This window comes from Gracilinanus agilis, chromosome 1, assembly GCF_016433145.1.
Source record: "Gracilinanus agilis isolate LMUSP501 chromosome 1, AgileGrace, whole genome shotgun sequence".
Classification (NCBI taxonomy): domain Eukaryota; kingdom Metazoa; phylum Chordata; class Mammalia; order Didelphimorphia; family Didelphidae; genus Gracilinanus; species Gracilinanus agilis.
Window position 1 is genome coordinate 529,864,330 of NC_058130.1, and position 26,558 is coordinate 529,890,887.

The following is a 26,558-nucleotide window of genomic DNA, read 5'->3' on the forward strand; positions in this document are numbered from 1 at the left end:
AGCTGACCCTGTCCTCTCATTCTTTAGATGAATGTGCAAATCTTCTGCCTTGTATTTGGGCATAGCCAAGGCGAAATAGCTATAACTAAAAATGATCATTTGATCTGAGAAACTATAACCATTAACATTCCTGGAAACTAATTATCCAAACCAGTTATTACTGAGCAAGTCATTCATCCTTGGCAGCCCTTAGCTTCTTCATCTGCAAAATGAGGGAATTGGGCTAGATAACTGCTAAAATATCTTTTACTCTAAAAGCATGTTACTTTCTTTGTTCCCTCTTTGGTGAAAGGAATCCTCTTTATGGTTGCAATTGACTCTGTTGTGTTTATTTTTAGTTTAGAGTTTCCAGAGTCATCAATTTTAGGATCATCCTGAGAACTGGATGATTGTCACCTCCTGCTGTCAGGTCATGGATCACTGAATCTCTAGGTCATTTACAGGTCAAATATTCCAACCCACACCTGAAGGATACCCTCTTTGATTTATTATAGGTTGATGACTCTGAACCTTTCCTAAACTCTCTACCCAAAGGTGTATTAGTAAATGATTAACAACCAGGTCTCCTAAAAAAAAATCATGCATGATGTCTTTAAGTTTCATGTGTATCACTAACATTTTCTCTATCACTTTCTTAAGTCTAATTAATCCACAATCATAAATCACCTCATAACTTGTAGAATGTTCTTATTTCCAAAGTATAAAGTGTCACACTGAAAACTTAACAATTGGCTTTTCAGAGCTGAAACAAGCTCTAAAGCACTCCTTGTGGAAAGAGTAGGCACATCTGCAGTACTCCTTATCAAAAAATACCTGTATGTGTTATTTAAAAATATTAAAATTAAAAATTAAAATAATTTTAAAATTAATTAAAACATTTAAAATTAATTTAAAAAATTTAAAATATAATGCATATGCATATATGCATGTATAATGTATACATACATGTATATGTATAATATGTTTTTATTTTACAAAGTCCTCTCAAAAAGAATCCTTCATTGTACCTCATCATCCTTATTTTTTTTTTTTTTTTGCACTTAGGGAAAGTACCACAAATCATATTGGACTAAGTATGGCATACCCCAAGTTGAGTCAGAGTTGGGGAAGAAGCTAACTGAAAGCACCATCTGAAAGTTCTTACTTTAATTATTCTTACTAAGTATGTGCTCAAGTGTTGTTTCTATGCTGTTGAATAGTATAAGAACTCTCATTATTCTCTTAATTTTATACTCTCTTGCAAAGCCCTTTTCACCCAACCTTGGTTATTGTCAGTCTGTCAACTAGGATTTATTAAGGACCTACTATGTGCCAGGCATTTTGATAAACACTAGTCCTTTTCTATCAGGTAGTAACCCTGTCATTCCTTTACTGGTAGGTTAATGAAAAAATGGTCAAAATTTTTTTCTTTCCCCTCACCCACCACTATTTTTCAACAGAAACCCAACCCACCAAGGTTCAGGTTATACTTTCAGCAGGCTGCCATCATATTACTCACTGCCTCAGGTCACCAGAGTTATCCAGTTAATTATGTTTTTTCCCACAGGTTCTAAAATATCTCCCTCTACAATGTGCCCTTCGAGCAAACCACTTTGACCAGTCAAATATTTAATTCAGTCTCTTAATAGACTATCTTTTTTACTTGCTTTGGGAGTACTACCAAAAAACTTGACTCACTATCATTTCTGATCTTGTATCAGGACATCAGGACATCTTGTATCCTGGACATCAAATTCATTGCTCCTTCTGACTTTTAAAAACATACTCATCTCAGGGGCTATTTTATGCTGGCCACAATACAAACTAAGATCAATAGGCATAGTCCCTTTCTAATTTTCTAATTTATTAAATTTATCTTTACTTATGAAATAAAATTAATATTTAATTATTATATATTTGGGATATATATAATATATAAATTATCATATAAATTATTAAATTTTATTTTAAATTAAATTCATTAAATATTAAACATATAATTTATATGTAAATTATTGTTTACATTAAATTAATTAATAATATGTTAATATTATTTTAATAATATAGTATAATTAATAATAAATTAATGCTAATATGAAATTAAATATATATGGAATTTAATTTAAAATAAAATTATATTTAATTATAAAATAATTTATAATTTATTAAAACAATACAGTAGCTTCTTTTTACCCTCTTAGGGCAGGACTAATGCAAGGCAAATTACAAAAACCATTTAGAGTTTCTTATTTCCTCCTCTTCTCCCTATTTTCCTTGGACTGAATTTCATATAACTGCCAGAATAAAATATATAATAAATAAATTTATATTGATGTATAAATGTAAAATATATTGATGTATAAAAGTAAAATTTATGATACATAAAGTTTATATTATGTGAATATGAAATCCGTTGTTTGGCTTTTAAATCCCTCTAGAATCAGGCTACTTCTTACCTCCATTCACTCTATATAATTCACTAACTCTGACCTTCTTTTACAAGACACTCTATCTCTTCACTTTGTGTTTTCATTGGCCATCCTCTATGCCTAGAATTTTTCTCCTTCCTTATTTCTGTGTCCTGGCTTCTTTCAAGTCCCAGATAAAAATCTGCCTTTCACAAGAAGCCTCTCCCAAGTCCTTGATACTGCTGGTCTTTACTCAAGATTATTTCTATTACCCTGTACATATTTTCTTTTTATATAGTCATTTGCATGTTGTCTCCCTTTCTCCCCCTGTTCCCCCACCCCATCCATTTCATACATTTTAGTTCCTTAATAAATGATTATTGACTTGAATCAATAGATATACATCGATTAATAAATACAAGGACATTTGAGGAAGAAGAGAGCTCCAAAAATCAGAGGGAGCAGGGTAGACCTTAGCATAGGGAGTTCTTGGTATAGGAATTGCCTTCATTAGTGCAGATTGGCAATTTCTTTGCAACCTAGTAGTAGAGAGTTGCCTAGGGCATTGAGAGTCACTTGCTTATAGTCATACAGCTAGTTTATAATAGAACCCATACTTGAAATTGGGTCTTCCTGGTTCCAAGCCAGGCCCTCTAGCCACTGCATTACATCGCCTCTTCATGTCTAGAAATACAAATGCTTATTTAAAAGAGATGGATTTTAGATGTGCAGAACTTGAAGAGAAGGCATTCTACCTCTCACACATGCAGTATTTGTGTGTCTGCTTATGTGTGTGTATACATATATGTATATATATATTTTTTTCATCCAATTGTTTCAGTTGTATTTCACTCTTTGTAACTCCATTTGGGGTTTTCTTGGCAAAGATTATGGAATGGTTTGCTGTTTCTTTCTCCAACTCATTTTACAGTTGAGGAAACTGAGGAAAACAGGGTTCAGTGACTTACCTGGGGTGACCTAGCTAGTAAGTGTCTGAGGCTGGATTTGAACTCAGGTTTTCCTAACTTCAAGCCTAGTAATCTATCCCCCGTCTATGCCCATCTGTCTTCTCTCTCTCTCTCTCTCTCTCTCTCTCTCTCTCTCTCTCTCTCTCTCTCTCTCTCTCTCTCTCTCTCTGTATGTGTGCACACACAGAGACTCACATAAATACATATAACCTGCTGATAATATGTAACGATGTTATTATTATAATCCAAAGGGAGTGTTGCTCATCAGTTAGAGGTATGAATTTGGAATTAGAGTCATGAGCTCTTACCCAAGTCCAAAGACATTCTTACTGTGTGATCCTGGGTAAATTACACTTCATCTGAACCTCCTTTGTAAAATTAGAAAAAATATTTTGTTATTACTTTCACTGGGTTATTCTGAGAAATAAGATTGCAGTTTTTTTATATATATCTATCTTGCCACAGTGCTGCCAATTTTGGGAATGAACTCTAGAATGGAAGGTCTTGCTGAAGACTTACTTGCAGCACTGTTTTCTTCAATTTCACCAAAGAATGTGCTTTGTGAAAATATTGGACGATTGTCATTGATATCTAAAATTTTGACTGTAAGTACAAGATGCTTCTCTACATCTCTTCCCCATTCATCCAAAGCCTGGCAGGTGATCTAGAAGAAAATGAAAATGGCATTCACAATCAGAGAAAATGCTCCTGACTTTCAATCAGCAAATACTATAGTTTATAGATTAATTAACTGATCGGGTGTGCATTATAATGCAAGCACCAATATCTTTTTTCAAATTGTCAAAGAGAATACTGGTATCACTAAGTAGAACAAAGAAGAGGAAATTCAGAATATTGGGGGGTCACTTACCAGGAACATTGGGGTTTCTTCTCGATCAACTATTTGTGTTATGTTAATTTCTCCAGTTCTGGGGTTAACAACGAAGACATTATGAGGAGGCTGATCAACTCCTTTTCCAGAGATACGATATCTAATTTTCTGGTGTTTTTGATAATCTGAAGTAATCTGCAACAAAACATGAAAAATTATAGGGATCACAGTTCAAAAACATTTACATATTCCTTTCTCCCTCCTCTCTGCACCACCCCCCCCCACCTCCAACACCTCTTGTTGAAGACTGATTCATCACCCCCCTTCTCCATTTGGAGATTGTCTCTGCTCTTGCTTACTATGTCTTCACCTACTCCTTCCTTCATCTCTAAATTCTGAGGAACTTAAAGAACTTGATATATTAACTACAAGAGATGACAAGAAAGGACCAGTCATTTTTCATCCATAACATTTTTACTTTCTAGGGGATTTTTGTGTATTAGAGCTAGAGGTCTCCATAATATGCTCCTGGTTACAGGTTAAGGACAGGGCAGGGAGATTTTAAATGTGTGCAAGGATGAATTCAGATACTTCAATTATTTAAAAGCATTTAAAAATGCCTCTGTTTAAAGGCTCAGGGGGTTAAGTGTAGAGAAGGGAAAGGAGGTCATGTAAAGAGTATTGACTCTAGTCAGAGGAGTTGACTCTAAATTCTGCTTCTAATGTTTGCTTCTTATGGCATTCTGGGCAAATTACTCTTTGGATCCATTCAGTTTCTTCATCTGTAAAATGAAGGGGTTAAACTAAATTGCCTCTGAGGTCAAATATAGGCCTGTCAAATATAGTAATATAGTCTTGCCAAGACTCATTGATTCCTATGTGGTAATAGCCAAGTAATAGAATGTGATGGCAGGATTCGGCCAGACTACAAAATGACTTTTATTCTAATAATGTCCTCTATGGTCTGGGTCTGCCCTATTTAACCAATGCTCTATTTTACTATTCCTCAGTACCAGCCTTCTGGTCCTTCTGTCCCAACCTGATCATTCTCCTTCTTGTCTCCCTCATGTCCTATGCAGATTTTCAATTCCAACTAATTTTTGCTCGTGATTTCCTCAGAACTTCACCTCCATTCACCAAAATTCTACTCATTCTCTCAGGTGCAGTTTAAGTACCCCATCTCCCACAGATGTTTACGGATCATACCAGTGCATATAGATTCTTCCCTTCCCTGAAATTCCACAGCAATTATTATTCATACCATTAATTTTGTCATTTAACCATATTCAGCCTTGCAACTTTCCTTATTAGTTTCATTAATATGTCTCCATTCCCCAACTGAAATATGAAACAGAGATAAAGGACCTCTCCATACCAAGCCAAGACTGACTGCTTAGGAGGTTTTCAAACAATATTGTCTATCATTTTAAATGCTCAATAAATCTAGCATTTCCTGTTATTTCCTTGTAAATCTAACCATTTTAGTACCCATACTTCTACTTCATATGTTACTTACAGTAGCAATTGGGTTCCTCTTTGAATTGTCTTCTCCTTCTCGACAGGGTTTTGCAAATTTAACCCATTCCCGTTTATATCTTCTATGGGGCTTCTGCAATGCTGTGCCATCTTCTTCATTTTCTCCCTTTACCTTATTCAAAAAATCCAAAAGCAAATTAAGAAAGGTTCCATCTTATTGTATACATCCTGATACTATGTTGGGGGAATCTATAAACTCCTAGAGACCCAAGATCAAGTGTTGGTCTATCTTGTCAGCAAAAGGAGAACATAAATATTTTTAAATGGTTAAAAGCCCCTTGAAATCAGAGGCTTTCTTTCCTTTTTGCACATGAGTGTACAGAAGGCATTTAATATACTTATTTAGGAAGATGATGATCATGATAACGATTAAAAGGAAGAATGTATTTGATGAATTACAATGTGGACATGGATAGAAATCTGGTTTGTAAATATTGTTTAGAAATTTGACAAATTTAATAAAAACTTTTACTACCATGAACTTTTTATCTTTAATGTTCTATGTTATTTTTTCTATATCAAAATAATTCATCCATACATTACCTCTACCCAGAATGTACAGTTGACTTCCACCACCACCTGTAAGCATTGAAATAAAATTAAAATGAATGTGTATGCTTAACAATAGGAAAATAATTGTAGTCATTATTATGATTTTGTATGTTTTTGTACACATATGTCTGTTTTTATACCCATAACTTCCTAACACCATACACACATACTCTAGAAGTTATGGAATGTTTTGGAAGGGATCAGTGATTTCATCAATGTAAGGAACTTCTAGTATGGAAATTCCCCCCATTATCATAGGTCAGTGACTTGTATATAACTTAGAGCATTAGAGTAGTATCTAGGGGCATCGAGAGGTTAACTGACTTGTCCAGGATCACACAGTCAGTATGTATTAAGAGGCAGAGCTTGAATCCAAGGTCACTCTCCGCTATGATCTAGAGGTACGGATGTCTGTTTCACAGGGTGTGGGTTTTTGATGAGCAAGATTTGAAGAGAAGTCATTGCCAGGAAATGAGATATGTCCCCAGGAACAAGTTCTTCCTGTTCTTTACTCTGACAAGGATAATTTTACTAATAAAGGAAATAACTTAATTGACTTTGCAAAAGGATGCCCAGCAGTCTGTTTCTTGAGCACTCCAAATTTCTTACCGCCTTCTAAATAAAAATGGACTTCTGAAGCCAGTGAGCCAAGGGAGAGTGTGATTATGATGAATGTCTTAAAGTAAGTGCCAAAGGGGATTATTAAAATTCAAAGCCACCTTCATGTTGTAGTAAAAGGCCAGCTTAAAGATTATGTTGACTATTGTTTTTAATAACCCTTACCTTCTGTCTTAGACTCAATAGTGTGTATTGGTTCCAAGGCAGAAGAGTGGTAAAGGCTAGGCAATAGGGGTTAAGTGACTTGCCCAGGGTCACACAGGTGGGAAGTGTCTGAGGCCAGATCAAAACCTAAGACCTCCTGTCTCTGGGCCTGGCTCTCAATCCACTGAGCCACCCAGCTGCCCCCTTATGTTGACTATTTCTTATTGAAGATTAATGGCATTCAAGGTGGAGAGATACCTTTTCATTGGATATTGATGGGTGAGGCATGTAGTTAGTTGGTTAAGGTCAGGGCAAAATAAAAGAGGATTATATCTTTTCAAAATCACAAAATATGTAGTTTGTCAATGTGTTTGCTAATCTGTTATTCATAGTATCCATCCAAACTATTTGAAGCAAAATATTATAAGTAGATGAAGAATGCTCATTGCCCAGATTATGAGTCAGGTAGGCAGTTAAGTGGCACAGTGGATAATAGAGCACTGGACATGGAGTCAGGAAGACTTGAGATTGAATCCTGCCTCAGCTACTGGGCTGTGACCTTGGGCAAATCATTTAAAAATGGATAAAATAATAGTGCTTACCTCTCAGAGTTGTGAGGATAAAATAACATATATTTAATGTGCTTTATAACCTTAGAGCACACTATAACTGCTAGCTATGTTTATGATTATTATGAAATATAGTCGGATGAGCTGTTTTAAAAAATAGTTCACCCATACACTCACAAATCTTACACAGGCATAAGCTGGACCAAGAATTGCATTGGAGGAAAGCAGTTGAGTAGGTTGCACTTGGGAAAATGGGAAATGCTTTCAGTCTTCCTTGATATGATTCACTTCTTTTTTAATCTTTACCTTCTGTATTATATCAATATTATGTATTAGTTCCAAAGCAGAAGAGCAAGCAAGTGCTAGGCAATGGGGATTGCGTGACCTACTCAGGGTCACACAATTAGGGGAGTTTATCTTTGGTCAGATTTGAATCCAGGACCTCCTGTCTCTATCTAGCTTTCAATCCTCTAAGCCACCTAGTTATCCCCCATAACTCACCCTTTGAAAACACTCATATGGTAAAATAAGATAATATTTGTAAAGTGCTTAGCATAGTATCCGGTACATAGTAGGTTCTATATAAAGGCTTATTCCTTCCCCTTTGCTCTCCCTAAAATTCTCCTGATGATAGTGTATGGTTTAGAATAATGAAGCAACACAGTCTCTAAAGAATCATAATTGCGGGGGACTCACTAACAGACTGCTAAAGATATGATTTCTTTAGAGCTGGAAAGGATCTAAGAGATTATCTGACCAAACCATCTTATTTTTCTTATGAGGAAACTGAGGCCTAAAGAGATTAATTGTGTGCATTTTGGAATGGCTTTAAACCCTGGGAGATTATATCAACCAAGTCTCTCTACCTCAACTTCCTCAGACACATCCTACTTCCTTTGTGGGAAGTGTCTGAGAAAGTATAAAAAAGAAGAGGGAGTATGGGTTTTAGGGCCTTTTTCTCTGGAGAGCCTTTTGTCCTGAATAGCTGCCAGAGAGCTAACTCCTAGCTTTCCCAAACCTTTCTTTTCTAAACTCTAAATAAACTCAGCTAAATATTCCTAGAGTCTAGCCTGATTTTGTTCTGCTCTGAAGCCCACCTCTAAGGGGCTCAGGTTAATTTCCCTACCAGGACTGGGGGGACCCGGCTACCTTCTCTACCTTCCTTTCCCTACCTTTCCCCTTCTCCATTTTTTCCCTTCACTACAACATTTTGGCGCCCAACAGAGGAGCATCCTCTTCCTCCTTTTTTTTCCTTTTCTTTTTTTTCTTTTTCTTTTTTTTTTTTTTTTTTACTACAACGATTGACTTGCCCAAAGTCCCAGAGCTAGAAAGTAGCAGAGGTGGATTTCAGTCCAGGTCCTCTTTCTACTACATGAAGGAACCTCTCATGGCATCAGTGAAATGTTAGCTAAGAAAAGGAGATGGGCCAGTCATGGACCAAGAGTGGGAGATGACCTACAAATAGCCCAATTGCTACATTAGTTCTGATTAAATGTTGAAACAAAGAGATGCAGAAAAAGGCCTCCTGTGTATTGAGTAGATCCTCTTTGGAGGATTTGGGGTAGGTGGGGCATTAACAAAACAAATCATTCAGGAGGAGTGAGTATAGGTATAGGATGGGGATATGCATTAGAGGAGCAAGTACCCACATCACAGAATCATAGATTTAATTGTTAGAGGGACCTAGGGCCACTAGGTCCAACTCAATATTTTATACATGTGGAGACTGAGGCACAGAGAGTACACTGTGATTTTCCCAGGGTCACACCACTAACATTGTCAAAGGTAAGATCATTTCTACTCATAGTATTCTAAGAATTTTCCTTAAGTTAGTTTTTATTAAAATGAGCAATATAGGGGGCAGCTGGGTAGGTCAGTGGATTGAGAGCCAGGCCTAGAGATGGGAAGTGCTAGGTTCAAATCTGGCCTCAGACACTTCCCAGCTGTGTGACCCTGGGCAAGTCACTTGACCCCCATTGCCTACCCTTACCACTCTTCTGCCTTGGAGCCAATACATAGTATAGCCTCCAAGACAAAAGGTAAGGGTTTAATAAAGATAAAAATAGAATAAAATAAAATAAATAATATACATTTAAAAGCCTTAAGATTTTGTGGTTTATGGCCTTTTTTAAAAAAGAGGAAGAAAACCTAGAGAATAATGAATCATAGAACTGCTGGTTCTTTGTTCCTTGAATGCACTCTTTTCATCTGTCCCCATGTTGATTTTCTTCTCCTTTCCCTCATTGAAAGTCTAGCAATTCTTCAAAGATCAGCTTTAGTCTTCTCAGAATCTTGACCTGGCATTATAGTCATCACTGATCTCCTCCTTCACTGAATACCTACAATATCTCTAGTCTGCCCCACACCCTTTAACACTGACATAGGTATTTTGTATTGTTTGCCGTTAATTTAGGTGTGAGTCTTACTTCCCCAACCAGATTCAAGAACAAGTACTAGATCTTTTACTATTCTATATTCACCACAGAACTTAGCAAAGTACTAAGCATTTTAATTAATATTAATTGGATTAATGATTAAGTTAAAGGGAAACAGCTTAAATTTTTGGGGAAAATTTATTCATAGAAACATGCACCAAAAAGAAGTAGTGGTTCCATGAGGAGCAATGGGGAAAAGAAGGCCAAGATGAGAAACATTTTAGATTTTGAAATCTGGTTCAAAATTTGGTTGCTCCCGAACATGACAAAAAGAGTAAGCTGTAGCTCATATTTAAGGGACACTTGTTTAAATCATTCAGAATACAAACTAGGAAATGTGGTTATACCAGGTCTAGTCATGTCTGTGTCTCACCTCTGCTGCCCTTTATTGAGCAACCATCTGGTAATCTCCTATTAAGTCCTTGGGAAAAAAGCCCAGTGTAATACAGTTCTTTTTACTGGAAGAAGTAAAGGACTCATAACCCACAAATTATGAGACATGCTTACACTGATACCACCCAGAGGATCAGACTTTTTCCTCTCGGTACATAAAGTAAAATTTCTTTTGAGGCCACTTCAAATACTTTGTGGCAATGGGTGGTTTATCAGTTCTTAAAAAAGAAAATTCCCACAATCACCAAACTTATATTCCTATGAAGTGTCCAAAGGAAAGATAAAACATGGAAAATTGAGTAAGTTTCACTTAATATGTTTCTAATGGAAGGGAGGCCTTGGAATCATTAGGTCAGGGATTATTTGGGCCAACCACAAACCCCTCGTTTTAATTAGCAAATGCTTTTGGATCAGACTCCCAATCAGTCTGAAGTAGATGTTAATCTAATTACAGTAGAGTTAATTAACTCTTAAGAGACTGATAGGCTGGCATATCAGAATCAAGACTAAAAAGATAGTAACTCCAGGATCCTAAGGACATCATCCAGTAAAAAATGTTGAACAAAAACTCATATTTAAAGGAAAGATTTTCAAATCATCAAGAATGATAAATGTAGCTATTCTAGAGCTCTATGTCTAGTAGTATCCCCAGTGAATCTTGGATGCTACTATGACTAGAAAGGAAGAATCAAGAACTAAAATGATCATGCCAACACTTCCACATAAAGGCATTTCACAGCCAGAAGGACAGTAACAGCAATGAAAAGCACCACCAGCACCACCACAACAATCCTATTGAATGTATAGGCAGGACAGTGATTTTGTTGCTGTCAGGAATGCAAGAGCCTAAGTCACCTGGTCCTTAGCTCCAACCTTCCTATCCTTTTAGTCTGCTTCATTGAAGCTCCTGAGGGGAATGGAACACCATTGACATCAGAGGAATAGAAAGTAATTGGAAAGAATTTTTAAAAAATTCTGTCAGATAATGGACTGATCTCCCAGAGCATCACCTCAGAAGCAAAGGATTTTAAAACAGATTTAACTGAAGCTTGAGTGCTTGTTTCTTGGACGGTCTCTTGGCTGTGATTATGCCATTTAAATTTATAAAATAGTAAGACAGTCTTATCAATGTGCTAAAAAGAGCTGAAAGTTCCTCTCTTAAATGATTAAAAAAATCCGTATGGCAACAACAGGACCAGGTGGTGGCAGAAAAGGTGGGAGAGATAGGGAGCTGCAGAAAGTTGCCTGAAAGTGGAGGATAATTAAGATCCCTTTTCACAATACATTTCCTTTTAACAACAGCAAAACCATCTGATATTGTAAGCCTATATAACATCCCATATCTGTAGATTAATAGCTCTCTACAAAGAATAACGAAGGGTGTTCCAGAATCCTTTAGCAGGTCTATCCTGATTCCTTCAGTTGTCAGTGCCTCCACTTCCCAATATTGTTTATATTTACCTTGTATATATTTTGTGCTGCTAAGTGGTGAAGTAGAAAGAGTGCTAGGCCTGGCCTGTAGTCATCTCATCTTCCTGAGTTCAAATCTGGCCTCAGACACTAGCTGTGACATGCTAGGAAATTCACTTAACCCTTTTTGCCTCAGTTTCCTCATCTATAAAATGAGCTGGAGAAGGATATAGCAAACCACTCCAGTATCTTTGCCAAGAAAATCCCAAATGGAGTCACAAAGAGTCAGACACAACTGAACAATAAGAATAATATATTTTGAATTTACTAATCTGTGTAAATGTTGTTTTCTTTTAATCAAAAGTAAGTTCTTTGAGGGCAGGCACTATTTCTTTTTTGTCTTTTTTATCACAACATCTAACATAATGCCTGACTGTAAATAGCTGTTAAATGAATGTGCCATTTCTATGCTATGTACTAATTGTCTCTAAGCACTCTTTACACATGATGCCAGCATGTATTCTTCTCCTTTCATGATAGGATGATCTCTGGAAGAGTGTACCCCATATGTCTAGGAGAGTAGAGTTTTCCTTCACATTTATTTTGTCATGCTGTTTAATTAAATATCTTTTGCTTTGAAATAGTGTCCTTTAGTTGATTTGGTAAAAGGAGCATTGATAAGCTCTATGGTTTTGAATGTGTAGATGCTTATATTCTTTTCACCTGAGGCACTGTTTAAGGAAGGCTTTGTTTATACATGTTCGTGAAAATGGAAACTATTACAAGTATTTCAGTCTTGCCTATACTTTGGCTTAAATCAGGAAGAATTATGTGGAATCCCTGCATGAGTTTGGGTTTTGTCTTTTTGTGTTGTTATAAAAAAATCTCCTCTTAAACTCTCATCATGAAAAAGAGAGCCTATCCTCCTTTCTTACTTCCTTTTCTTTCTTTCGTCTTCCCTCCTTCTCTTCATTTTTTGAAATTTGAGCTCTACTTCTTACTATTTACTATTTGTAACTAGCAAATCACTCAATACTTCTTGCCCTCAGTTCCCTCCGCTCTTAAATAAGAAGGTTGGACAATATATATATATATATATATGTATATATATATATATATATATATATTCCAACTTCTCTTTTAGCTCTGAATCCTATAATTCTATGATTGTAAACCTAGGACATTTTAAACCAACCTGGGTTACAGTGTCAAATTTAACTCCAACCATTTATTTAAGTGTGGGTAAACCGTGAGTCATTTTACTTCTTTGTATCTCAGGCTCCTTATCCTTAATGAGGGATTTGGAATAAAAACTCTTTAACAAAGTGTATAATGGTCAGGTGGATTTGGATTTGAATTCTGACCATGCTATTTGTTAGCTATATGACCTTGATTGACTTATCTGGGCCTAGGTTTACTCATCTGTAAAAAATGAGGACCTCATATTAGGACAGGGGCCTCCAAACATTTTGATCATGCATCCTATCAGTAAAAGTCATTAAACAAATAGAATTATATAAATTTATAAATTATGCATAGACAAGTTTAACCATACTGATAATTATGTATAAATATCGCAAAAGAAGTAGATGTGAAAAGAAGATGACTTAAAGATGAAATAATATTTGATCCTAGAGCCAATAGGGAACTACTGGATATTATTGAAAGCAGAGGAGTGACATGTTCTGACTTGAGCTTTAGGAGCTATGGCAGGTGTGTGGCTAAAGGATTAGAGAGGGCAGAGACTAGTCAAGGGAACCAACTAGAAAGATATTGCAATAGTTCTGTTGAAAGGTGATGAGGGCCTGAATTAGGTGATGAGTGCTGTGTGAGTGGAGAGAAGAGGACAGATGTAAGAGATGGGAAAATGGGAATGATGATTTTGCAAATGATTAGATTTGTGGAATGGGGGAAGACTGAAAAGTCTGAGGTGGCATTTAAGCTGTGAACCTGAAAGAAACATGGTTTCTTCAAATGACTCAAGGCAGTTAGGAAGAAGGGAAAGTTTGGAGAAAAAGAACTGTCACAACCTATCCACACGTCTGCTCATCCAGTCTGATTCATTTTGTCTCATCCAAAACACAAGGAAAAATGGGGAAGAGAATTTCCTACCAGCAACAATTTCCTACTAGCAACTGCCCTGGGGTCCAAAGCCCTTCCCCAAGTGGTGCCTGACACAGTCAAGAAATGAACAGGGCATGGGTGTGATGAGGGGAGGCAATTGCTACTGCAGGTGTCTGGGAAAAGTTTAAACATTTTGTACAACTGAGGGACTGGGGCAGATTTGGGTTTGTAAGGAATCAGTTCTATGTGGGAGACAAGTTCTATTATAGGCTTTCTAGGAGAGAATGAGATGTAGCCCATCCTCTTGTCAGTTGATTGACTGATGACACAAACCTTAGGGTCAGACCCACTCCTCCAGGAGGTTATCATTTTCACTTTGGACCTGAATTTTATAAATCTGTGATTTCTTTCAGATTTAAAATTCCTTACATCTATGAGTCTTTCCCCAGATTTTTAAGCCTAGGTATTTGTTTTTTAAATAAAAAAATAAAATTTATTAATATCTTTTGTTTTTACATTGTTTTAAAATTTCCCCTGTGTCCCCCTCTCTCTTCCCACTCTGAGAGCCATACTTTATAGCAATGAATTTTTTTAAAAAGGGAAAAAAAAACATTCAGCAAAACTGAGTAATACACTAAAAAAATGACTATTTGCAAAGTTCCACATCGATAAGCATTCCTTTCTCTACTCTTCTCTCTGACCTGTGCAAAGGAGTAGAAGAGGGAAGAAGTGTATTTTCATATCATTATTAGTATTAGTTTTGCCAAAATTTTGAAAATATTTAATCAGAATTTTGGCACATCAAACTACTTCTGATCATAGATTTAGAGCTAGAAAGAATTAGAGCTTTGAAATCATTGCTTCATTTTACAGATGAGGATACTGAGTTCTAGAAAGGTAAAATGATTTGGCCAAGGTTACCCAGGTCATACATGGCCAAATAGGATTTGGAGGAGTTTTCTCTCTAAATTCCAAAACTATTCCTCTTTCCTTTGTGCCACAGAAACTTAATCTAATTTTGTAAATAGAACAACTAAAATTTAAATTCCCTAAAAATTCTTGTGCTTTTCAATCAAGTATTTGGCAAAAATATATTCTGTGATTTTTTTCCAGTACAAAACAAATAGGTGGAGATGAATGCCCTGTCTATACAGCATAAACAGTTTTTAAATGAATAAGTCATTTTACCCCTAAATGTTTATTAGATATGTACATTTCCAGTGTGGTTGGAAATGTTTTTGAAAAAACAAACAAGCCCTCTTAACAAATGGTATGATTTTCTTCAGCATGAGGGAGATTGCTTTTTCCTTCTACACCTAATTATTTTACAAGTAAGGTATCTCCAAAGTGTAAATATATGGAATAATCCTGGGAGAGGCAGTATATGCCCTTCCCCGCCCCCTCCATGGCATATGTGATCAACCAGGGTGAGGGTAGAAAGATGTGCTGCATCCTACCTTTCTACTAAAAGCTAAATGGGCACCTACCTCATATACAACCACACTACCCCCTTAAACACTTCCCTACCTTACCGTACTCAACCCAGACAATTTCACTAGTTAAGGCAGGACAAAGTTCTTGTTATATCTTCCTAGTCCTGGGATCTCCATATTCTGCCCTCCATCTGTCAACTACCTTGTGTATCCTTTTTCAGTGGGCTCCATAATATAAAAGGGAATCAATCCTTTGTTTTCTCTGAGTTTACACTTGTGAAAGGGAATTCTTTATTCCCTTTGTCTATTTTGAGTTAACACTAACCTAATTACCCCTACTTAGATGGTGAAGATAGGATTAATTTTCCTTTGTCTACTTTTGATTGCTCAACACAAGCTTAAACTAGGTGGAGGAGCTTAAAACCACTTAGTGAGTTCACACCCTCAGAAACTCAATGAGCCAGGATGAATATTCATCTCTCCAGAAGGTGAATTTTAGAAAATTCATACCCTTAGATGAGAATTTAACCATACTACTTTCTTGGGTGAGTGAAAGGATGACTCCTTTCCTAGCTTCTAGANATATATATATATATATATATATATGTATATATATATATATATATTCCAACTTCTCTTTTAGCTCTGAATCCTATAATTCTATGATTGTAAACCTAGGACATTTTAAACCAACCTGGGTTACAGTGTCAAATTTAACTCCAACCATTTATTTAAGTGTGGGTAAACCGTGAGTCATTTTACTTCTTTGTATCTCAGGCTCCTTATCCTTAATGAGGGATTTGGAATAAAAACTCTTTAACAAAGTGTATAATGGTCAGGTGGATTTGGATTTGAATTCTGACCATGCTATTTGTTAGCTATATGACCTTGATTGACTTATCTGGGCCTAGGTTTACTCATCTGTAAAAAATGAGGACCTCATATTAGGACAGGGGCCTCCAAACATTTTGATCATGCATCCTATCAGTAAAAGTCATTAAACAAATAGAATTATATAAATTTATAAATTATGCATAGACAAGTTTAACCATACTGATAATTATGTATAAATATCGCAAAAGAAGTAGATGTGAAAAGAAGATGACTTAAAGATGAAATAATATTTGATCCTAGAGCCAATAGGGAACTACTGGATATTATTGAAAGCAGAGGAGTGACATGTTCTGACTTGAGCTTTAGGAGCTATGGCAGGTGTGTGGCTAAAGGATTAGAGAGGGCAGAGACTAGTCAAGGGAACCAACTAGAAAGATATTGCAATAGTTCTGTTGAAAGGTGATGAGGGCCTGAATTAGGTGATGAGTGCTGTGTGAGTGGAGAGAAGAGGACAGATGTAAGAGATGGGAAAATGGGAATGATGATTTTGCAAATGATTAGATTTGTGGAATGGGGGAAGACTGAAAAGTCTGAGGTGGCATTTAAGCTGTGAACCTGAAAGAAACATGGTTTCTTCAAATGAGTCAAGGCAGTTAGGAAGAAGGGAAAGTTTGGAGAAAAAGAACTGTCACAACCTATCCACACGTCTGCTCATCCAGTCTGATTCATTTTGTCTCATCCAAAACACAAGGAAAAATGGGGAAGATAATTTCCTACCAGCAACAATTTCCTACTAGCAACTGCCCTGGGGTCCAAAGCCCTTCCCCAAGTGGTGCCTGACACAGTCAAGAAATGAACAGGGCATGGGTGTGATGAGGGGAGGCAATTGCTACTGCAGGTGTCTGGGAAAAGTTTAAACATTTTGTACAACTGAGGGACTGGGGTAGATTTGGGTTTGTAAGGAATCAGTTCTATGTGGGAGACAAGTTCTATTATAGGCTTTCTAGGAGAGAATGAGATGTAGCCCATCCTCTTGTCAGTTGATTGACACAAACCTTAGGGTCAGACCCACTCCTCCAGGAGGTTATCATTTTCACTTTGGACCTGAATTTTATAAATCTGTGATTTCTTTCAGATTTAAAATTCCTTACATCTATGAGTCTTTCCCCAGATTTTTAAGCCTAGGTATTTGTTTTTTAAATAAAAAAATAAAATTTATTAATATCTTTTGTTTTTACATTGTTTTAAAATTTCCCCTGTGTCCCCCTCTCTCTTCCCACTCTGAGAGCCATACTTTATAGCAATGAATTTTTTTAAAAAGGGAAAAAAAACATTCAGCAAAACTGAGTAATACACTAAAAAAATGACTATTTGCAAAGTTCCACATCGATAAGCATTCCTTTCTCTACTCTTCTCTCTGACCTGTGCAAAGGAGTAGAAGAGGGAAGAAGTGTATTTTCATATCATTATTAGTATTAGTTTTGCCAAAATTTTGAAAATATTTAATCAGAATTTTGGCACATCAAACTACTTCTGATCATAGATTTAGAGCTAGAAAGAATTAGAGCTTTGAAATCATTGCTTCATTTTACAGATGAGGATACTGAGTTCTAGAAAGGTAAAATGATTTGGCCAAGGTTACCCAGGTCATACATGGCCAAATAGGATTTGGAGGAGTTTTCTCTCTAAATTCCAAAACTATTCCTCTTTCCTTTGTGCCACAGAAACTTAATCTAATTTTGTAAATAGAACAACTAAAATTTAAATTCCCTAAAAATTCTTGTGCTTTTCAATCAAGTATTTGGCAAAAATATATTCTGTGATTTTTTTCCAGTACAAAACAAATAGGTGGAGATGAATGCCCTGTCTATACAGCATAAACAGTTTTTAAATGAATAAGTCATTTTACCCCTAAATGTTTATTAGATATGTACATTTCCAGTGTGGTTGGAAATGTTTTTGAAAAAACAAACAAGCCCTCTTAACAAATGGTATGATTTTCTTCAGCATGAGGGAGATTGCTTTTTCCTTCTACACCTAATTATTTTACAAGTAAGGTATCTCCAAAGTGTAAATATATGGAATAATCCTGGGAGAGGCAGTATATGCCCTTCCCCGCCCCCTCCATGGCATATGTGATCAACCAGGGTGAGGGTAGAAAGATGTGCTGCATCCTACCTTTCTACTAAAAGCTAAATGGGCACCTACCTCATATACAACCACACTACCCCCTTAAACACTTCCCTACCTTACCGTACTCAACCCAGACAATTTCACTAGTTAAGGCAGGACAAAGTTCTTGTTATATCTTCCTAGTCCTGGGATCTCCATATTCTGCCCTCCATCTGTCAACTACCTTGTGTATCCTTTTTCAGTGGGCTCCATAATATAAAAGGGAATCAATCCTTTGTTTTCTCTGAGTTTACACTTGTGAAAGGGAATTCTTTATTCCCTTTGTCTATTTTGAGTTAACACTAACCTAATTACCCCTACTTAGATGGTGAAGATAGGATTAATTTTCCTTTGTCTACTTTTGATTGCTCAACACAAGCTTAAACTAGGTGGAGGAGCTTAAAACCACTTAGTGAGTTCACACCCTCAGAAACTCAATGAGCCAGGATGAATATTCATCTCTCCAGAAGGTGAATTTTAGAAAATTCATACCCTTAGATGAGAACTTAACCATACTACTTTCTTGGGTGAGTGAAAGGATGACTCCTTTCCTAGCTTCTAGAGAGATTAGCTTCCTTCTTGGAGAAGGCTCAGTGGTTACTCACTACCAGCCTTCCTGGTTGAGAGCTAATTAATCTCTGCCTAGATTAAGCAGACCAAGAGCAAAACATTTAGGTTGGTAGGATAGATAACTTCTCTAACCCTCTCACATTTCTCTTTTTTATTGTTTCTTCTCTATTTGTTGACCACATAATTTCATAAAATTATTGTCCAACCATTAAATTTAACCCTTACAATAGTCTGGAGGAATGCCTGATAAGACCCTAAACACTTTGTGTGTGTGTGTGTGTGTGTGTGTGTGTGTGTGTGTGTATAAGAAAGTAGCATTAGATGAATAGGAATTGACAGGTTGTGATTATATTAACTTCCTTCCAGTCTCACAGCTCTCTTCTAAATTGCTTTATTTCTGTTGAAGACAACACCATGTTTCGAGTTTCCAAGGTTTGCAACCCTGACATTATTTCAACTCCTCATTTTCCCTCACCAAACATATCCCACATAATTGTCAAATCTTGTCATTTCTACCTCTGCATATCTTTCTCTCTACTCACATAGTCACCATCCCATTTCAGTCCCTCTTCATCCCTTATTTGAACAATTACAATGGCTTACTAGCTGTTTCCTTGGCTCAAATCTTTCCCCTTTCCAATGCATAGTTCACATCCCTACAAAAATTATATTATTAAAGAACAAGTCTAACTATATCACTCTTCTAACTCAATAAATTCTAATGGTTCCTCATTGGCTCAAGAATCAAGTATTTCATTGTTACCTTTCCAAATTTCTGTGCTTTGTGTAAGTTTTATAATATGCACTATCATTAGAACAACACATGTATAATTTATAAATTTATGCTTAGCAAGTATGCACATATTGGAGATCTATGCTTAAGCATTTTTTAATCATAGGGTGTAGGATCTAAAATTTTTGGAGATGATTGCACTGTAGAATTGAAAGTTGAAATATTGAATAGGGCTTAAAATTTGACACATTGTCAAATTTCCACACCCAGGTTGACTTAAATTATAACTTTTATTCTTTCTGCCAGTTCTCACTATCATTAACTTCACAATTGCCTTTTAAAAAATGTCTTCTTTGTTCTTGGAAAATCGAGATCATGCTAGGCTTAATTTCTTGTCAAGATAACACATTATTTGTGGTCATTGAAAACAATAGATTATTGAAGGAGTTGACATTTTCATCATTATAATCATTATTATTGTTATTCATTATAATAAAATACAATATTCATGAGAATATTTTGCATAACATCTTTTGTAAAAGCTAATCTCATTATCTTCACCTGTATGCTCTTTGAGGTAGGAAGGGAAGATATTATCATCTTTGCTTGACAAATGAAGAAACTCGGCCCAAAAGAAGTAGAATGACTTGCTTAAGATCATAAGATGAGGGTCACTAGGACCAGACTATAGCCTGTGAACTCCAACTTGAATCACTCAAGTCTGGTGGTTCATCTCTTTTCTATTTGATTTCCTGCTGAACTTATAGATTTTACCATACAATTGAGTACTTCTTGTTATTTAATTTTTTAACTGCAAGTCTTATATCTAGACTATTTTTCTTTAGGGCGACTTTATATATCTTAAATCCCAAATTATTTTGCCAGAGGGTACTCAATAAGCTCTTTACACAATTAGAGCTAGAAAGGAATACAACCTCTCAAGAAATGAAACAGTTTTCTTCACATTGTTTCTGAAAAATGGCCTTCTGGCCTCTGCTTAAACACATTTAGTGCCAGAGGACTCTTTAGATAGACCCTAGCATTATAGGACAGCTCTAATTGTTATAATGTTCTTCCTTAAATTGGGCAGAAGTACACATTCTTGTAACTTTTATCCTCCGTTCTAGTTTTCTAAGCCTCAGTTACCTTATATTTAAAATGAAGATAATAAACCTGGTATAATTCCCTTACAGGGTTGTTGAATGGAGAATGCTTTAGAAATCTTAAAATGTTGTAAATATTTATATATTTATATAGATGAGATAATTATTGACCTGGGCACTTTGGTTATGTGGCCAATTGTAGTTTGGTCAATACTTGGCTTTTTGGAGGTCCTGGGAAAGACCATTAAACTGTTTTAGTTCTTTCTATAACATTCTTGGGAAATAGATAAATGTGAGATAACAACAACAGGATTATAATACTAGAATTAGTGAATCTAACAGTTGGGGAGTCAACCAATATAGCTTTTACTTAAACACTTCCAAAGATAATTTACTGTCTTAAAAAAGCATCTCTTTTTATTATCAGAAGCTCTTGTAATTGCAGTCATTTTTTTTCAGCTAAATTTTGTTACTACATATCTGTCTAGTTATTCTATTTTAAGGATACAAAAGATTTTTTTTTTCTGGGGCCTAGAGTAACATAGTGTGGTATGGTGGAAGAGCCCTTGGTTTGGAGACAAAAGACTTCAAGTCTAATCAAGGCTCTAGCACCTTTGGTTTTAGTTTCCTCATCTATGAAGTGATAGGACTGGATTAGATGGTTTCTGATGTCTCTTCCAACTAGAAATTGATGAAACTAGACAGTGGAAAAGCTAGATTGTGTGGCTGTTGATTTAATTCATGATTTATTCATGATAGTACTAACCAATATTTAAATGAGATTTTGAGGTTTACAAAGCACTTTATTGATATCTCACAGCTAAGTGATTTTTTCTAACAAAAGACAATTAATGATATATAGATATACAAAATCCAAGCTAATATGTTTTTAGTTTAGAGTTAGAAAATGGAATAGAGATCAGGTATTCATGTATATATGATGTATTTATTTATATGTATAAATAAATCCTTATTCTATATTTATATTCAGATAAATTCAGATATTGATAAATATTTAACAGTGAACTCTAGTAAAAATATATGTCTACTATACTTTTAAGTCTAATAATCTTCATTAAGAAGTAAGGAAGAAAGAAAAGAAGGGCAAAGATGACAAAAGATGAGAACAGGCAGTATTAGAGGGTTATGGAAGGCAGTCACACTAATGCATCTTCTTTGTGGTACAGTGAATTAATCTACAAAAAAGTTCTGGGAAACAATTCAGGATGTGGTGAAAGTGATAAGAAGTCCATATTCATTGATTCAGAAATCCCACAGTTATGCATATACCCTGAAAGAGTCACTGTTAAAATAAAAGACACACATGCTCTGAAATATTTATGACAATACTTTCTTTGGTAACAAAAACATGGATAAAGTGGACGCCCATTGTCTGGGATATGGCTAAACTTGTTATAGTACATGAATGGTAGAACATTAAAAAAATAGTTTAATCTTCATTATTAACACTTTCCCTATCACTGTCTTAAGGTATAACTGCTCACTATGAAAATCCAACCATTGGCTTTTGAGAGGTCATATAAGTTGGCTCTCGCACACTCCTGTCTGTCTATCTGTATCATTTATAGATATATTATTCAGGGTGTTCAAAGAGCCTTAGTGAAGTTTTGAGCATTAATAGCTTAATGAAGTTTAAGACTTTTGGAATACCCTGCATATCTCTAGCTAAAACATGTATATCTCTTATCTGGGTCTCTGCAGATATAGAAACACGAGTATATAACTAAAATGCAAAATACAAACTACCTTCAGAAAAACAGGTCAAAACTCTTGGACTTCTCTGTGGCCCAAGTCCTTTCCTGCAAGAAAATGGTTGGCATTTGCACAATGGTGTCTTCTCAGTGAATGCTTATTGTATTTTCTAAAAACGTTATTGCTAGAATAACTTCTTTATTCCTGTATCCAATTGCAAGAGAAGGGAAGCAAATAAGCATTTAGATAGCACTTACCATGTGCTAAGCATGTTTTGCAAATATTATCTCATTTTGTCCTCACAACAAGACTGGGAGGTGGGTCCTATTATTATTCCCATTTTATGGCTGAGAGAACTGAAGCTGGTAGAGGTCAAACTACTTGCCCAGAGTCATACATTTCATAAGTTTCTGAAGCTGAATTGGAACTCAGGTCTTCCTGATTTCAAATATACTTCCCTCATTGGGCCACTGGCTATATTCAAATTTCAATGAAACAAAACATTGATTTAAAAATAATTCCAACTATGATCTTGAATATCTTAAAAAACATCTCAAGAGTCAGGAACAGACACATAAGATACCTGGTCATAGACAACTGTGAAAATTAATTGATAAGCTGTAGGGGATATCCTAGAAAGGATCCATGCCCTAGGCTGGAGATTGGACTAGCTGATGTCTAAATTCCCTTTAATTCCTAAGATTCTTCTACAAGTTGCTATTTGGATGATCAAGGCATTTCTTTTAGAAAAAAAAAAAAGTGAAGAAGTCAGCTTTTTTTGTCGGTTGGTATTAGGATTTTAACAAATTTCCTCTAATGAAAACATTGAAACTATTCACTGAATTGAAGTAATGCTTGATGGTAACTTTCAAAATAGACATTTTTCTCTTATTTTAAAATTGAGAATTATAACATCCGAATGAAAAGTAAAAACAAAATAATATTGCTCAACTCAGCTTTTAAAAGTGCTGCGAAACATTGTTCGTTGGCAAAGTGCTAATTTGATAGATTCTCCATAGCAGTAGAATCCAAAATTTCAACATAATCATCCCTAAAAAAGAAGTAATTAATATAGAAGGGACAGGTTGCAATTAGTAGGGGAAAGGGAAAACTTACCATTAAAATGACCAGCACTCCCACAGTTCTCAAAGCAAGCCAGTCCATGGTCTCTGATTTCTCCTGCGAGCAAATCCCAGGGTTGCTGTTTCAGTCCTAGTATTTGAACCTCTTGAAATGGAAACCTGGAGAATGTTGGATCTCAGCGGTGCGTCTTCTCCTTTCTCTTAGCATGTATACATGGAGCTGCTATGTGATTCTCCACCCTAAAACCCTGGGTTGGTCTCACCTGAAAGACTTGCATCATTTTGCTCCCAGGTAAAACCTTAGACACACCTCAATTTCTGGTGAATGGATTCCTTTGAAGGAAGCTGAAAGGAAATTTCATGGGCTGAAGACAAAGTATAATAAGAAAATACCAGGTGAATAATAAATTTATCACTTGGAAATGAAAAAGCCAACCTTCATCACAATGTAAAAGAAGATTCCAAGTTTTTCCTTTTGGTTAAACTTAAAAAAGAACTCCTCAAATTATATTTCCATGTAAAGTTTGGATATACATACAACATAAGTACCTGTAGGGGACAAAAAGTTAAATGAAATACAAGCTTCAAGAAAAGGTTTTTAAAAAATTAAATATTCAAGGAACCAGAAAGATATATTAAGTAGTGGAAGAACTCTGGCCTTGGAGTCAGAAGATTTGAATTTGAATTCTATTATGGCATTTACTAACTCTGTGACTATGGATATATTATTGAAATCCTCTGAACCTCAGTTTTCTCTTCTGTAAAATAGGGCAAATAATACCTGAAGTAACATATCTGTGTGGATTTTTGTGAAAACAAAAAGAGATAATATTTTTAAGTACTTTGTAAACTTTAAAACCCTACATCGATGTAAACTGGGTTTCATTCTTGTAATTCAGTGGCCATATTTTACGTTTATTTCATTGATTTTATTACATTAGTAAATGATCAGACAAAATTGAAATGGAAACTCATGCACTACTTTGGAAAAATTTGCAATTCTAGATAAAAGTAACAAAGTAATTGTTGCCTGAAGTTTTTCTAACTATAATGCAACTATTTAGTCACAAAATCCATCCTTTGACCTGAATCACCTTTGCTTACTTGCCTCTTTTCCTATTCAGGTTGCCCACATCTTTTTTATTTCAGCTCTGGAGCTCAGAAGAGGAGACAAAGCTTTTGGGAGGAGGGTCTGGTTGATTCGAACAGGAGAATTAGCTCATCTGTGAGTCTTTGGAGGCTGCCAGCTTAAACTGGAAATATCACAAGAACAGGCTTGAGGTTTTTGCAGGTTTTTCCAGCGTTACAACTGCATTTTTTGGCAATATTCTCATCTAGGATAAGGAAAGTGATTGGCTATGTAGTTTTTCATTTTAAATTTTCTAAAAAAAAAAAAACTGCTATGGAAAGATATAAGCCTAAATAACTCTCTATTTAAAAAAAACACAACAGAACAGAACCCTTAAAAACAGCCTTGTGCCTTTTGGTTGTTTACAAAGGAAGATACAGATAGTGATGAGATAGTGATGAGGTGATATGGACAAGTAGATGTTATCACAGGATCTTTTAGTAATCAGTATTATGAGAATTTAGAAACAGAAAGTTTTTCTCAGAGGATTTATTACAGTCAGTGATTTGAATTCTGGACTAAAATTGAGACTCATGTTTATATGCCTAAGGAAATGGGGCCTATTTCCCTCTTAGGGAATGGGAGAGACACAAGGATTTGCAAAGCCCAGTCTTAATTTGGGGGAAAAAATGTTAATTTTGGGAAGTTCTAATATCTTCTCTCTCTTCTCTTCTCTTCTCTTCTCTTCTCTTCTCTTCTCTTCTCTTCTCTTCTCTTCTCTTCTCTTCTCTTCTCTTCTCTTCTCTTCTTTCTGCCCCTTCTCCTTTTCCTCCTCCTCCTCCTCCTCCTCCTCCTTCTCTTCTCCATCCTTCCCTCTCCACCTGCTCTGTGATATATCTCTCGTATATGTGCGTGAGCCCCTGTGCTTTGTTGCTCTTTCACATTACTATCAATATAAAATCTACTTTCAGCAATAGCTGGTGACTTTCCCTCTCTGAGCCTCAGTTTCTTCATTTCTAAATGAAGTGGTTCCTCATCTGTAAAAGAAGCTGGCCTCTAAGGTCTCATCTCATTTGAGGTCATTGATCCTATGATTCTACCAAGAAATGTTGATCAGAAACCTCTTTCTGCTTTTTATATTCTGTATATAATTTTACATTATCTTTGCAATATCTAACTGCTTTGGGTTTCTTTTAGTTATTATAAATTGTTTCCCTTACTAGATGAAGTAAAGCCTGGGGTGGGGGTTGATCTTCCTTGTGTCTTTCTGAGCTGCTGTGGCTAAATGGGGGAGGGAAGACCCTGGGCCAAGATTGCATTGCTCTGATCACTTCAATTCCTTGTTCCAAAAATCTTTAAGAGCACCCCATTGCCAATTAAATTAAATTCAAATACTTTAGCTTGACATTAAAAAGCCCTTCATCATGTGGCTTCTATCCACATTTCCAGTCTTCAATTCTGAGACTCCATTAAATATTCCTTTGTGTATTCTCTACTCTAGCCAAGCATGACTTCTGGCTAATCTCCAAATATGTACTATATTTTTCTACCTCTTCATTTTTGCTTGAGCTACTCACTTTATCTGCAATGATTTCTGTGCCCCCTACTTTTCCAAATCTTACTTTCTTTCCACAACTGCATCAAGACATGGACAAAAATTAAACATTGAAAGGGCATGAAGGGATTGCTCACCATACTGGGAAGAGAACTATCTACATCACTGAAATCACAGGTCTTGAATGAGAGGTGGATACTATATATTGTATTAATTTTAGAAACAGTTTTAGGAGTCAAAAGTCACAATTTCATCCCTTCCTGGAAACTGGAACATGTTTGACATCTATTATGAATTCACTAGTTTGCTCATTCATGTAAATCTCTTTCAGCTTTTCCCTTGGCTTTATGGACTCATTACCTATGGTCTTCTAGTAAGGAATGAAT

The 26,558-nt window shown here is 35.7% G+C and overlaps 1 protein-coding gene across 1 annotated transcript in view; it reads right to left on the bottom strand.

The window, feature by feature from the left end:
- DSG3 (desmoglein 3) overlaps positions 1-23,829 on the bottom strand; it is a 49,766-nt gene extending 25,937 nt beyond the window's left edge. Inside the window, exons 1-6 of the mRNA XM_044682885.1 lie at positions 23,812-23,829; positions 23,583-23,645; positions 6,267-6,302; positions 5,704-5,835; positions 4,227-4,382; positions 3,875-4,019 (exon numbers count right to left, since the gene is read on the bottom strand). Of these exons, the coding sequence (XP_044538820.1) occupies positions 3,875-4,019; positions 4,227-4,382; positions 5,704-5,835; positions 6,267-6,302; positions 23,583-23,645; positions 23,812-23,829 (550 nt within the window). The remainder of the gene's footprint in view (positions 1-3,874; positions 4,020-4,226; positions 4,383-5,703; positions 5,836-6,266; positions 6,303-23,582; positions 23,646-23,811) is intronic.
- Positions 23,830-26,558: the final 2,729 nt, after the last annotated feature.